This window comes from Artemia franciscana, chromosome 17 (assembly GCF_032884065.1).
Source record: "Artemia franciscana chromosome 17, ASM3288406v1, whole genome shotgun sequence".
Taxonomy (NCBI): domain Eukaryota; kingdom Metazoa; phylum Arthropoda; class Branchiopoda; order Anostraca; family Artemiidae; genus Artemia; species Artemia franciscana.
Window position 1 is genome coordinate 11,393,805 of NC_088879.1, and position 13,791 is coordinate 11,407,595.

The 13,791-nt window shown below is 37.1% G+C and overlaps 1 protein-coding gene across 1 annotated transcript in view; it reads left to right on the forward strand.

Moving 5' to 3' along the window:
- The window catches only part of LOC136037846 (glucosidase 2 subunit beta-like), a 57,523-nt gene that overhangs the window by 37,003 nt on the left and 6,729 nt on the right, over nt 1-13,791 (forward strand). The window contains exon 6 of the mRNA XM_065720690.1: nt 5,479-5,737. Coding sequence (XP_065576762.1) covers nt 5,479-5,737 — 259 coding nt within the window. The remainder of the gene's footprint in view (nt 1-5,478; nt 5,738-13,791) is intronic.

The window sequence follows — 13,791 nt, forward strand, 5'->3', positions numbered from 1 at the left end:
TAGTAATATAGAATAGTTGACACAAGGAATAATGCAGGGTCATTGTCACAAAAAAAACAAGAGAAAAAAAGAACAACTTCGCACAAAAGGAATCAAAGGAATTAATTAAACGAAATGGTAAGAAATGATAACATGCAAAAACACTAATATAAAGAAATATATTGTAGAAAGCCCTCTCGGTAGGTCATGCCCTCAAGAATAAACCATGCCAGATTCCTAATTTGAATAAAACACCTACTCTCCCACAATTTTATAACACACAACTCTTCCCCCTCATCTACTCCAAAAACTTTATATTTCAAATCCCTTAACCCTCTACACTTCTCCAGAAGATGTTACAATTTTTTTTAGCCCAAATATCCAGATTTATATGTTTTTCTTCCTCTTTTTCTGAAAAATCCAAGGTAAGGGAAGAAGTCGAAAATTTCCCTGGTTCAAGAATTTTGCAGTTCCCTATTTTACCCCTTCTTTTCGAGCTCTAGGGATTAATTAGTGTTTTCAAGAATTTTCGTAGTTCTCTTTACTATTCCTTCTTTTTGAGCTTTAGAGAGGGATTAGAATTTAGGCGTGGGGATTTAAAAAAAAAATGCCACTGGTTGGTAGGTAGGTATGTGTTTATTTCATCAAAAAAAACTAATAAAATTGTGCTTACAATCAACAATATGCTGTTCAATTTAGAGACCTAAAATGTCCATGCTCAGCAGCGAAACAAAAACATATAAATGATAACTATTCATTCGAAATCAAAGAAATACGCAAAGAGAAAAAAAAACAGACGAAAAATTATGCATTCTCTATACAGCCATTTCTCATCGTAAAAAAAAACGATAAAATTTTAACCAATATAATTTAAAAATTATTTTTAAAAAATAATTTTTTATTCTTCCTTTAAATAATGTAAGGTTTTCAGACCACCTAATACTCTCTGGAACTGAGTTCCAAATATCAACACCTACATGTTTAATCATAAGCCCAGATCGCGTTGTATGCCTTATTTCACTAGTCAACTGCTCAGAATTCCTAGTAGAATAATCGGGATAATTTGAATTACATCGATAAAAACTTCTAAAGTACTGAGGAGACAACCCATTTAAAACTTGGTATACAAAAATTAAAATCTGCTGAGACTTAATAAAATCAATATTCAAAATATCTTAATCTCTAAAACAATCTCTATTACTACCCCTGCAAGATACTCACCCAAACTTCTAATTGCCGTATCCTGCACAATCTGGACCCTTTTCATATGACTAGAAAAATTGCTTGCATACAATGAACAACATACACTAAATAAGGATGAACAATCGAATAATAAATTGCTTTCAGAACATGTAGAGGAAAAAATATTTATGAAATCTTCTTAAAATACCAACTCCGCGAGCCAATTTTGAAGATAAATCTTTACAATGATGAATCCAACTAAAATTTACATCAAAATAAAATCCTAGATATCTACATTGAAAAACATGACTAATGGAAACACCTTGTAAAAGAATACTATGACAATTATTTACAACTTTACCAGTACGACTAAAAATCATATAACTAGTCTTCTCAATATTTACTGCAAGAAAACTATGCTTTGTGAAATGAGATATATTCTCCAGAGTTACATTAGTTATCGCTATAAGATCCTCGACAGATTTCGCAATCACTGTAAGCGCTGTGTCATCTGTCAATGATGTAACTACGGCACCAGGAAGGTAAAAACGCATTGTATCCACGTATATCAGAAAGAGTGAAGGTCCTAATACCGAACCTTGGGGCACTCCACAACTCACATTGAAGGCTTTCTCTACCACATCATCGATTATAAGTTTGATGCACCTACCATGCAGGTAAGACCTAAACCATTCCAAACGCTTTTCACGGACTCCTAAACAAGCTAACCTACTTAATAAAAGATTAAAATCAACGGTATCAAATGTTTTTCTAAAATCTATGAACACAGTAAGAGCGATAAGATTCCTTTCTAGGGCACTATTAACGCACTCCTTTAGATGGTATGCCGCATGAACAGTTGAATGTTTAGTTCTGAAACTGAACTGTGACTCACTTAATATTCCGAGCTTGTCTAAATATTCGTATAGCCGTCGATGTACTATTTTCTCTATATTTTTGAGAATAGTGGTAACAAGCTTATTGGTCGCTAGTTCGTCATATCTTGCTTATTGCCTGATTTGAACAGTGGTTGGACCTTTGCTTTTTTAAGCGCGTCAGGGAATTGACCGACTTCAAGTGACAGGTTAACGAGGTAAAGAAGACATGGTAGTAGATACACTGAAACTACTTTGAATGCTTTCACATTCAAACCGTCAATACCAGCAGTATTTGACTTTAAATTCTTCACAATTTTTATTAACTCTTCAATTGAAGCTTTCTTAAATTGAAAGTTATGGTGTTTGCCTCGATTATCTTCAAAGAGCGTGTCACTTTTCGCTGGGTCTCCGTGGGAAGTGTCTTGCTTGATTCTACTTCTAATACCAGAGAAAAATTTACCAAATTCGTTAGCAATCTGCTGCTTATCAATGACTGTAACAATCTCGACAATGATATCATTTATGAGGCCATCTTGTTTCATTGTACCTTTAATCACGCTGCTAATGGTCTGCCAAGTGCCCCGCATATCTCGCTTTTTCTCATTAAATTTTTCAGTGTATTGTTTCTTTTTTTAGAACGTCTTAACTTATTTACTAAATTTCGTTGACCAATATATTTATTTTTATGGCACTTGGTATTAACCAAGTGACATATAGCAGTCGCCAATTCTGTCGGTCTGTCTGTCGGTCCCGGTTTTGCTACTTTAGGCACTTCCAGGTAAGCTAGGACGATGAAATTTGGCAAGCGTATCAGGGACCGGACCAGATTAAATTAGAAATAGTCGTTTTCCCGATTTGACCATCTGGGGGGGGGAGTGGGGGCCCGGTTAATTCGCAAAAAATAGAAAAAATGAAGTATTTTTAACTTATCAGCGGGTGATTGGATCTTAATGAAATTTGATGTTTGGAATGATATTGTGTCTCAGAGTTCTTATTTTAAATCCCGACCGGATCTGATGACATTGGGGGGAGTTGGAGGGGGAAAACCTAAAGTCCCGGTTTTGCTACTTTAGGCACTTCCAGGTAAGCTAGGACGATGAAATTTGGCAAGCGTATTAGGGACCGGACCTGATTAAATTAGAAATAGTCGTTTTCCCGATTTGACCATCTGGGGGGGGAGTGGGGACCGGTTAATTCGGAATAAATAGGAAAAATGAAGTATTTTTAACTTATGAGCGGGTGATTGGATCTTAATGAAATTTGATGTTTGGAATGATATTGTGTCTCAGAGCTCTTATTTTAAATCCCGACTGGGTCTGATGACATTGGGGGAGTTGGAGGGGGGAAACCTAAATCTTGGAAAACACTTAGAGTGGAGGGATCGGGATGAAACTTAATGGGAAAAATAAGCGCAAGTCCCAGATACATGATTGACATAATCGGAACTGATTTTCTCTCTTTGGGGTAGTTGGGGGGGAGTAATTCTTAAAAATTAGAAAAATTAGGTATTTTCAACTTACGAACGGGTGATCGGATCTCAATGAAATTTGATGTTTAGAAGGATATCGTGTCTCAGAGCTCTTATTTTAAACCCGACCGGATCTGGTGACACTGGGGGGGGGGAGTTGGGAGGGAGAAACCTAAAAATTGGAAAACATTTAGAGTGGAGGGATTGGGATGAAACTTGGTGGGAAAAAAACACGAGTCCTAGATACATGATTGACATAACCAGAACGGATCCGCTCTCTTTGGGGTAGTTGGGGGGGGTTAATTCTGAAAAATTAGAAAAAATGAGGTATTTTTAACTTACGAACGGGTGATCGGATCTCCATGAAATTTGATTTTTAGAAGGATATCGTGTCTCCAAGCTCTTATTTTAAATCCTGACCGGATCTGGTGACATTGGGGGAAGTTTGGGGTGGGGAAACCTAAAATGATGGGAAACGCTTAGATTGGAGGGATTGGGATGAAACTTGGTTGGAAAAATAAGCAGAGGTCTTGCATACGTGATTTACATAATTGGAACGGATCCGCTCAATTGCGGGGGGGGGGTAATTCTGAAAAATAAGAAAAATGACGTATTTTTAACTTACGAAGGTGTGATCGGATCTTCATGAAACTTCATATTTAGAAGGACCTCGTAACTCCGATATCTTATTTTAAATCTCGACCGGATCAAGCGTAAATGGGGGGGGGAGCAGTTGGGGGGACCGGAAATCTTAGAAAATACTTAAAGCGGTGAGATCTGGATGAAACTGGATGGGAAGAATAGAAACCTGTCTAAGATACGTGACTGACTTAACTGGACCGGATATGCTCCGGGGGGGGGGGGGGGGGGGTAATATTGAAAATTGAGGTATTTGTAACTTACGAAAGGGTGACCAGATCTTAATGAAATTTGATATTTAGAAGGATCTTGTGCTTTAAAGTTCTAATTTCAAATTCCGACCAGATCCTGTGACATTCGGGGGAGTTGGAGGGGGGAACCGGAATTCTTGGAAAACATGAAAATTGGAGTATTTATATCTTACGAATAGATGATCGGATCGTATTGAAATTTGATTTTTAGAAGGAATTCATGTCTCAGAGCTCTTATTTCAAATCCCGACCAGATCTTTTGACATTGTGGGGATTTGGAGGGGGAAATCTTGGAAAAACACTTGGAGTGTAGGAATCGGGATGAAGCTTGGTGGATAGAATAAATAAATGTCCTTGATACGTGATTGACAGAATCGTACTGGATTCGCTCTCTTTGGGGGAGTTGGGGGGAGGGGTTCAGTGATTTGGCGAGTTCGGTGCTTCTGGACGTGCTAGGGCGATGAAAATTGGTAGGCGTGTCAGGGAGCTGCACAATTTGACTTGATAAAGTCGTTTTCCCAAATTCGACCATCTGGGGGGCAAAAGGGAGAGGAAAAATAAGAAAAAATTATGTATTTACAACTTACGAGTGGGTGATCGGATCTTAATGAATTTTGATATTTAGAAGGACTTTGTGACTCAGGGCTCTTATTTTAAATCTTGACCGGCATTAAGCCTCTTATTTTCCTTTTTAAATCAATCTATTGATTCATAGAATTTTGTTAGAGCTCATACCATATGATCTCTTGGCTCTTAGCTCTTCTCGCCTCGTCACAAGTGCCATATGAGCTCTTAGCTCTTGTTACTTTCTTCAGACGAGTCATTCAAACTTTTGAAGAAGCAATCCTTTCGAGCAAAAACTACTGTAGTATCACTGAAGAGTGAAACTACAGTAGGAGTAACCAAAGATTATATAAATATATATATATATATATATATATATATATATATATATATATATATATATATATATATATATATATATATATATATATTATAAGGATATTTTTTTTTTTGCATTTGACAACCTAAAAACTTCTTTTGGTTCATATTGTTTTAATTTTATTTTATCAATTTTAAGCTGAATACTGGGTTCGTTTTGATGAAGCCTTATCTCACTCATGAAGAAGAAGTAGCTAGTCCTCCACCCTCTAGCACTGTCACTCCGCCAGCTGAAGGAGGTGAATTACCTGAAATTCCTGAAGGAGAAACTGATGAGGAAGAAGAGGATTTTGACCATGGAGAAGCTGATCATGATGATAGAACTGAGGACTCAGAAGTTCTTCCCGTTGAAGAGACTCTACCATATGATCCTGAAACTCAGAAAATTGTCGATGAAGGTATGAGGTTCAAATTAACAGGTCGAAGTTGATATTATTGCACATGAACATATGTATGATTGCTCTTACAACAGAAACATAAACTTGTATAAAGCATAAACTCGTGTGTAAAGATAAACCCATAAATTTATATATAAACTCTAGTCGATTGGCTGAGACAAAAAAAACTAGTCATAAATGAGTCAAAATCATATCGTTTTTAAGTTGAGTCGGCCACTATTCATGCAATACAAACAATATTCAGACACTATACATATAATATACACCATACAATACAATATACTACACAAAACATACAATATACAATAAAAAACTATTATTCATACAATTTAAATGATTATTTGTACACTGTATATAGTTTGTATATTGTATTATTTGTATATTGTAAATTGTATATTCATACAATATACAATAAAATACATACAATATACAATACAAAGCTATCATTCGAACAGTAAGAACGATATTCATGCAATATACAATAAAATATGCTGTACAAATCATATAATATACAATACCTATGTATTATTATTCATACAATACAAGCGATATTCATGCAATATACAATACAATACGCCATATGTAATACAATACACTATACGAAACATGTAATATACAATGCAAATTCGTTATTCATACAATACAAACGATATTCATAGAATATACAATGTAACATACAATATACAACGTACAATACAATATAGTATACAAAACATAGAATAAACAATAAAAAGCTATTATTCATACAATACAAATGGTATTCATACAATATACAATAAAATACATACAATATACAATACAAAGCTATCATTCATACAATACAAACGATATTCATGCAATATATAGTGCAACATACAATATAGTGTAAAAAACATAATAATATTCAATACCAATTTATTATTCATACAATACAAGCGATATTCATGCAATATACAAAACAATACACCATATGCAATCCAATATACTATACGAAACATATAATATACAATATAAATTTGTTATTCATACAATACAAACGATATTCATACAATAAACAATATACAACATACAATACAATATACTATACAAAACCTATAATAAACAATAGAAAGCTATTATTCATACAAATGAATAATAGCAAATTGAGTAATAACAAATGGTACTCATACAATACAAACGATATTCATACAGTATACAGTGCAACATACATTATACAATACAATATACTGTACAAAACATATAATATACAATACCAATTTATTATTCATGCAACACGAACGGTATTCATACAACATACAATATAATACATCATATGCAATACAATAAGAAATAAACTGCCACTGCTAGAAGGCCGAATGGCCTGTCCGCCATATTTACTTTAAAATGTTAATATTAAATTTAGTTTGCTAAGAATTAGACACCTAAGCATTGGCAGAATCTGATACAACAATGTGATAAACAAAATTAATACTTATTTAAAGTGTACATGTTGCAACCTGCATAATGGGGCTTCGACTAATAGAAGCCTTTTTTAAAAACCTCGACATACAGAGGTAAACTTTAACTTGTTCAGGTAAAGTAAAAATTTAATAACAACTTGCTGAATTTTGAGTTATTGAGGTAATTTTCGGATCAGTGCGACTTGCAGAGGTAAATTTGACCACAAAAATATTTTGAATTATGTATGGTTTTTTCTTCGACATAGACAGGTTTTTCGAAAGGAGTAGAAAATAATTCGAGATATCGAGGATTTCGATTTATTGAGGTTTGGGCTATCGAGTATTGACTGTACTCACAAGGAATATGCTGTCATCCTGGATCATTACCGAAGAGCTTTGACTTGGAATTTCAATGAAGAAATCGGTCCAAAGCCCCTTATGCTGTCTGGGAGGCTATCCTAGAGGGTTACACCCACGTGAAGGATTTATTACTTGATAAACTTTTTGGGTTAACGTAGAATCCAGATTTCTACAGAATTCGTAATTTAAATTTGAAAGCTGATTCGTCCACTGGACATAAGGATTAGTGCAAAGAAGTTAGACAAAATCAATCGTTTTTGAATTGTGACATTTAAAACAAAGAACTAACTGAACCATTACTCTAATGAGTATAGTATGCCCTAAGTATGCTCTAATGAGTATAAGTATGCCCTAATGAGTATAGTATGCCCTAAGTACGCTCTAATGAGTATAAGTATGCCCTAATGAGTATAGTATGCCCTAAGTATGCTCTGATGGGTATAAGTATGCCCTAATGAGTATAGTTTGCTCTAACTGGCCTAAGCTAAAGCATAATTAGTTGATTTTGTGCGAAAATTTTTTTTTAGTCTTTAAAATGGTTTAATCTTTCAATTGCTCGCCTCCATCACAAGCTCCTTGCTTACAGCACAGGAGAGATATAGTAAACACTTGTTTTCCAGGCTTGTCTTTTGATATTTTAAAGAAAATAGTAGTAATAGTAAAGTAAATATAAAATAGTAAAGTAATATAGTAGTAGTAGAAAAAAAGAAAATAGTAGAGCTAGCTCAAATTGTTCATCTTGAAAGTTTTTGATCAAATGTCTAAGGTCTCACATAGGTCATTTACCTATCTTCGACTAATAAAGAAAATCGTCTGGAAAGTGATTATTTACCCTACACGGGATCCAAGTTTCCTGATTCCTATAATCTTGAAGATTTCTAAAAGTCTCATTCACATAGACCTTACCTTAGACCTTAGATCCTCCTATGCCGCCAGAGAAACTCAGGGCATCCACGAAGGGCCGCCAGTGGTCCCGCATGTGTGCCGCTGCCGAAACGTCTTAAAATTGGGTTTGTATCGTCGTATGAATATTGGACAGGTTCCGTCTATATCTGTGACGCAAGGTGTTTTTTTGGTCGACCTCTCCCGCGGTTTCCCTGAGGTTGCCGTTCCAAGATCTGTCTTGGGATCCTATTGTCCTTTATACAGATCACGTGCCCAAGGTATCGCCACCTTCATTGCCGAATGATGCCCTTAACCATTAGCTGCCTGATATAGATCGAACATTCTGGTTTGTGACGTGATCTCTCCACTTGATATTCTGAATCCTCCGAAGGCAGTTGTTTTCGAAGGCAAGAACCCGTCTCTCTTGTCATTGACTTAAATTCCAACACTCACTGTTGTAGAGGAGTGCAGAAAAGATTTTGCTATTAAATAGCCTCATTTTAATTTCGTAGAATACTTTTTCGATCGCCATGCTGGTTTTAGTCGGTTAAAAGCTGCACTGGCTTGCCCTATGCTCAATTGTACTTACCGCTCGCCTAACACTGAATTTTCTACCATTTTGCCAAGTTACCTGAACTCCGCGACCTGCTTGATAGTTGAATCTCGACACTTTATGTTCAGGGGTAATTAGTTGTCGCAATGCTCTTTGTCTCCTCTGTGTTGATCTTGAGGCCAAGTCGGCCACCATTTTCGCGGATAGTGTTGAGGAGATCCTTGAGTTTGGTCTTATTACTCTCCATCAAGGCAATATCTTCCGCAAAATCCAGATCGGCTAGCTGTTTACCCTCTCCGATTTGGATGCCGAACCCTGTAAAATCAAGGTGTATATAGTTGACAACGAGAACACAGAGGAACGGAATAAGAATAATGCCTTGTTTTACCCCGGACATTATGCGGAAATATCAAGTATTTCCTTCTTGGGTCCGAACACAGCATTCTGTGTTTTCATATGATGCAGCAATATGGGAATTCAATAGTATTGCAGGATTTTTCGTCGCGAGCCTCGGCCGATGAAGTTGAAGGCTTTCTCGAAGTCTTCGAAAATTACGTACATTATTTCTCGCCATTCATTGCACTCCTCAAACATCAACCGTAGTGTGTAGATAACACCCGTGCAAGAACGGGTCGGCTGGAAACTGTGGTGTTTGTCCCGTAGGTATTCATCGATGACTGTCTGAATGCGCTGAAGAATAATTTGTGAGAAGAGTTTACCCGGAATAGATAGGAGACTGATGCCCCTCCAGTTGCCACAATTTTTTGCGTCTCCCTTCTTGAAAATATTGATGAGCACACTTTTTGTCCAGTCATCGGGTACCTTCTCAGACTTCCAAATATTAGCAAAGAGTTTAAGCCACAGATCCATACAAGTATTTAGTGATATTTCTCGGCTGTTATTCTGTCAGTTCCTGCTGCTCCGCCATTCTTAAGCTTGCGGGCTGCCTGTCAAATTTCTACGTCATAGGGGTTACAAAGCCTCTGGAAGCATAAGTAGACTCGCCAAACTTCTTGTAAAATTCTTCGCCAGCACGTTCACTGTTGACGATTGCTATTTACTTCAACTCCAAGACTCACATCCAGGAAGCGAGCTCCACAGCATTGGCTTCATGCCAGGTAGTGTTCTAAGAGCAATGAAGGGCTTGAAAGCGTCAAAAGCACTCAATCCTGATGGCATCCCGTCCTTCATCCTGAAAAAAGTGAGAGACGAGCTATGTGAACCTCTGGCAATACTTTTCCAAATCTTATTCCAGCAATGCAAGTTTCCTACTTCCTGGAAGCTATCCCATGTAACACCTATTTCCAAAGTAAAGGGAAACAGAGTGACCCGGAGAATTATCGCCCGATCAGCCTTACTTCACCTTTCCTGAAAATCATGGAAAGGGTCATAGTGGATAAGTTAAACTCGCACCTCGAATTGAACAACCTCATCTCAGATCATCAGCATGGCTTCCGTAAAAATCGTTCTTCTGTTTCCCAACTAGTAGTGATACACGACTACATCCAGTCTGCCCTGGACCGTGGGACTCCAATAGATATTATCCTAATCGATCTACTTAAGGCCTTCGATCGAATATCCTTGCGAAAACTCATCCACTGCCTAGAAGTCTATGGAATCAAGGGACAGCTAAAAAATTGGCTCTCAGCGTACTTGAATGATAGAAAAATAGCAGTCAAGGTTGCAGACACACTATCCACATGGACAGATGCAACCAGTGGCGTCCCACAAGGTAGTGTTTTCGGCCCAGTCTTGTTCGTCGTGTACATAGACATTTGCATAAATGCCATTTCTAAACCGACTTCGGCCTGTTCGCAGACGATACGAAGCTCCTGGGAGAAGCTAGTGCATCATCACAAATCCAAAGTGACTTGGATGCCATGACAGAGAAGCTCGAAGAATGGCAACTTTCACCAGATTTAGCAAAATGCTCTGTCTTCCATCCTGGCCGCCAAAATCAGATGTACTCATACAAAATGAAAGGTATCGACCTGACAAAATCTACCTGTTAAAAGGACCTGGACGTAATTCTGAGCTTGGACCTCAAACCAGAAAAGCATAGGTCTGGTTTTGCGTAAAGCATTGAATACTCTCTGGCTACTCACTCACTCCCTACGATACCTTGACATTCACTCAAAGATCTCAGCATACACAAGCTACGTCAGGCCACAGCTTGAATACGCCACTGTCATCTGGTCGTAATATCTCAAAAAGGATATTGACAGAATAGAACGAGTCCAGAAACGCTTTGTAAAAGGACTTCAAGGATTCAGAAACCTTCCGTATGACGAAGCTCTAAGAAGGCTCATTCTCCATAAACTTGAGACAAGAAGAACGATCTTAGACTTAAAAACCCTCTTCAAGATAGTTCATGAGAATTTTGGGAACGTAAAAGACAAGCTTGTTCAAATAACTCCCCAAAGCAACACAAGATCCCACAATCTGCAATTGGAGCCTCTGAAGATGAAGATTGCAATATCTAATTCTTACCATCATTCGTTCATACCCCGGGTCATCAGGATCTGGAACAAACTACCATTCCCAGTCGAAAAGATGAAATCACTGGAAGCCTTCTCCAATAGCCTAAACATAAACATACCATATCTCGAGACTTTTAACGCAGGACGACTTTAAATTGCAATTATGCCGCAGTCGATCTGCTCTTCGCCCTGCCATAACATTTTTCTTTTTAAAAGGTGTTAGTTGTGTAGAAATTTTTTATTGAGAGGCGTGAGGAATAAAATTATTTATTTATTTATTTATAAGGTTCTTCTATGTTGATTTGGAGGTTCAAAAAGGGGGTCGTAGGGTTATCTGGCGGACAATTTTGCCGTTCGTAGCTTTAATTAGTCTGTTTACGACTCAGCATTTCCCCACAATTACATTGGTAATCTTGTATACAGCTCTGGAGTCACCACGTTTCGCCGCTTCCTCCGCCACGGCAGCTTTTTTATACAAAAGGTTGCGTTTATCCCTCCTTGCGCTCCTTTTGACTTGCTCATCTAGGTTTTTGTACATTTGGTTCCTCAGAATTGCGTCCCTGTTTTCACCCCGTTTTAGAAGCTGCAGCTTTAAGCTACGACACTCACCAATCAGATTCCAGGTTCTCTCAGATTACCATTTGGTCTTTTGGTCTCTTGGCGTACCCAAGCGCAGTGACAGCCGTCTGGTTGTAAGCCTGTTTGATGATGTTCCAGGTTGACTCAGTGTCAAAATCTAAGCGAAGGGCTTCAAATTTGTTAGACAGTGTAACGACAAACTCATTTCGAACTACCGCAGTGGAAAGCTTCGAGGAGTCGAAGGTTGGGTTTATTTTGGACCTGATCTTCGGTGTGGCCTTTAGCTTCAATGCTATCCTCGCTATCATTAGGGCATGATCAGATGCCACGTCAGCCGCTCTGAAAGCTCTCACATATTGCAGACTGGGCTTCCATTTTCTATTAATCAAGGGTGGTCAATTTGATTATGCATTCTCCCGTTAGGGGAGTTCCAAGAATATGTATGGATTGTTCTATGTGCAAACATGGTGCCCCCAATTATTAGGTCATTTGTAAGAGCAAAGTCCACTTTGCTCTTACAGAAGCGTTCCGTTTTCATTTATCTTCCCGAGTCCTTCGCTTCCAAGGACTTCTGGGTAATAACACCTATTATTCCCCATTTTGGCATTGAAGTCTCAGAAAGTTTGTCGTGAAAGCTACGACATAGCCTACATGGGATCGAAGCATGCTTGATCTCCTAACACTTTAGTTCTCCAAACATCAAATAATCAAAGAAAAATTTCTTTATATCTTATAAGGATTGCTTCTTTGACCAAAAATAGCTAGGGCTAAATATAGAATTCAATATTCAAGTGCCTGAAACGCTAGCCGTTTCAGTACGAAGTTATTGTTGCCTCTACCCATACTGCGATTCAGATCAGGTAAAACGAGACGTTTAAATGGTCCAATACTTTGTGATGGCGGTGATAGAAATATTCCAAGGCTTTTGACCAATCTCTGTTTATTATAAATATAACCTCTGTTCAATCTCTGTTCATTATTAGTATAATTGCGACATCTGCTACTTTAATGAGGAAACCAGTAAGTGCCATTAAATATGTTTGTAAACATTTATAAAGAAATTTTTACATCAAACAGTTTCAAAATTATTGCAATTTATTTTGTTTTATTTATATTGATTAAAGTGAAGAGTAGCCTCTAGTTTTAGTTAATTATCGACTTAGTTTGGAACATTGAGGTGACTCTTAGAATCTTTAGCGCTGAATTGGACAAAGTTTGATTGTAAAAAAATAATCATTTTTAATTAATTAAACTTATGAAATAAATTAATAACTAAATTAATTAATTAATTATACAAAATTAAAACAATAGTTATGCAATTATGGAGATGGTTAAGAAACGGGCAGAGATTGATCCAGTAAAGACAAAACAAATCGCACTTATGGTGAAAGAAAGATTAAGTCATTTTTTTTGTTGCAGTTAAAGACAGGAACTGGGCCTCTTCTAGTTGTAAGGAAAAATTTAAAGAGAGATTGGCAAACATTTTGAGAATGTGTCAAATCATGATTGTTGTAGGGAATAAAATAGAAGAGAAAGCAAAATTGTTTGGTAATTTGGTTCTTTTGGTTCCCCTCTCCCCGAAAAAATCTGACATACACAAAATTGAGGATTTGGCTCTTGTTGTTTGCAAGAAGCTGGCGATGGAGATCAGGAAGTGAAAGCTGTACAGACCAGATACAGAAACAGCGTAGAAAATGAATAAGTCAAGAAATAATAAATACCAGACCTGGTTAATAGGGAGGTTAATGGCATATGTAAAAATATGCCATTTTGAGCCTA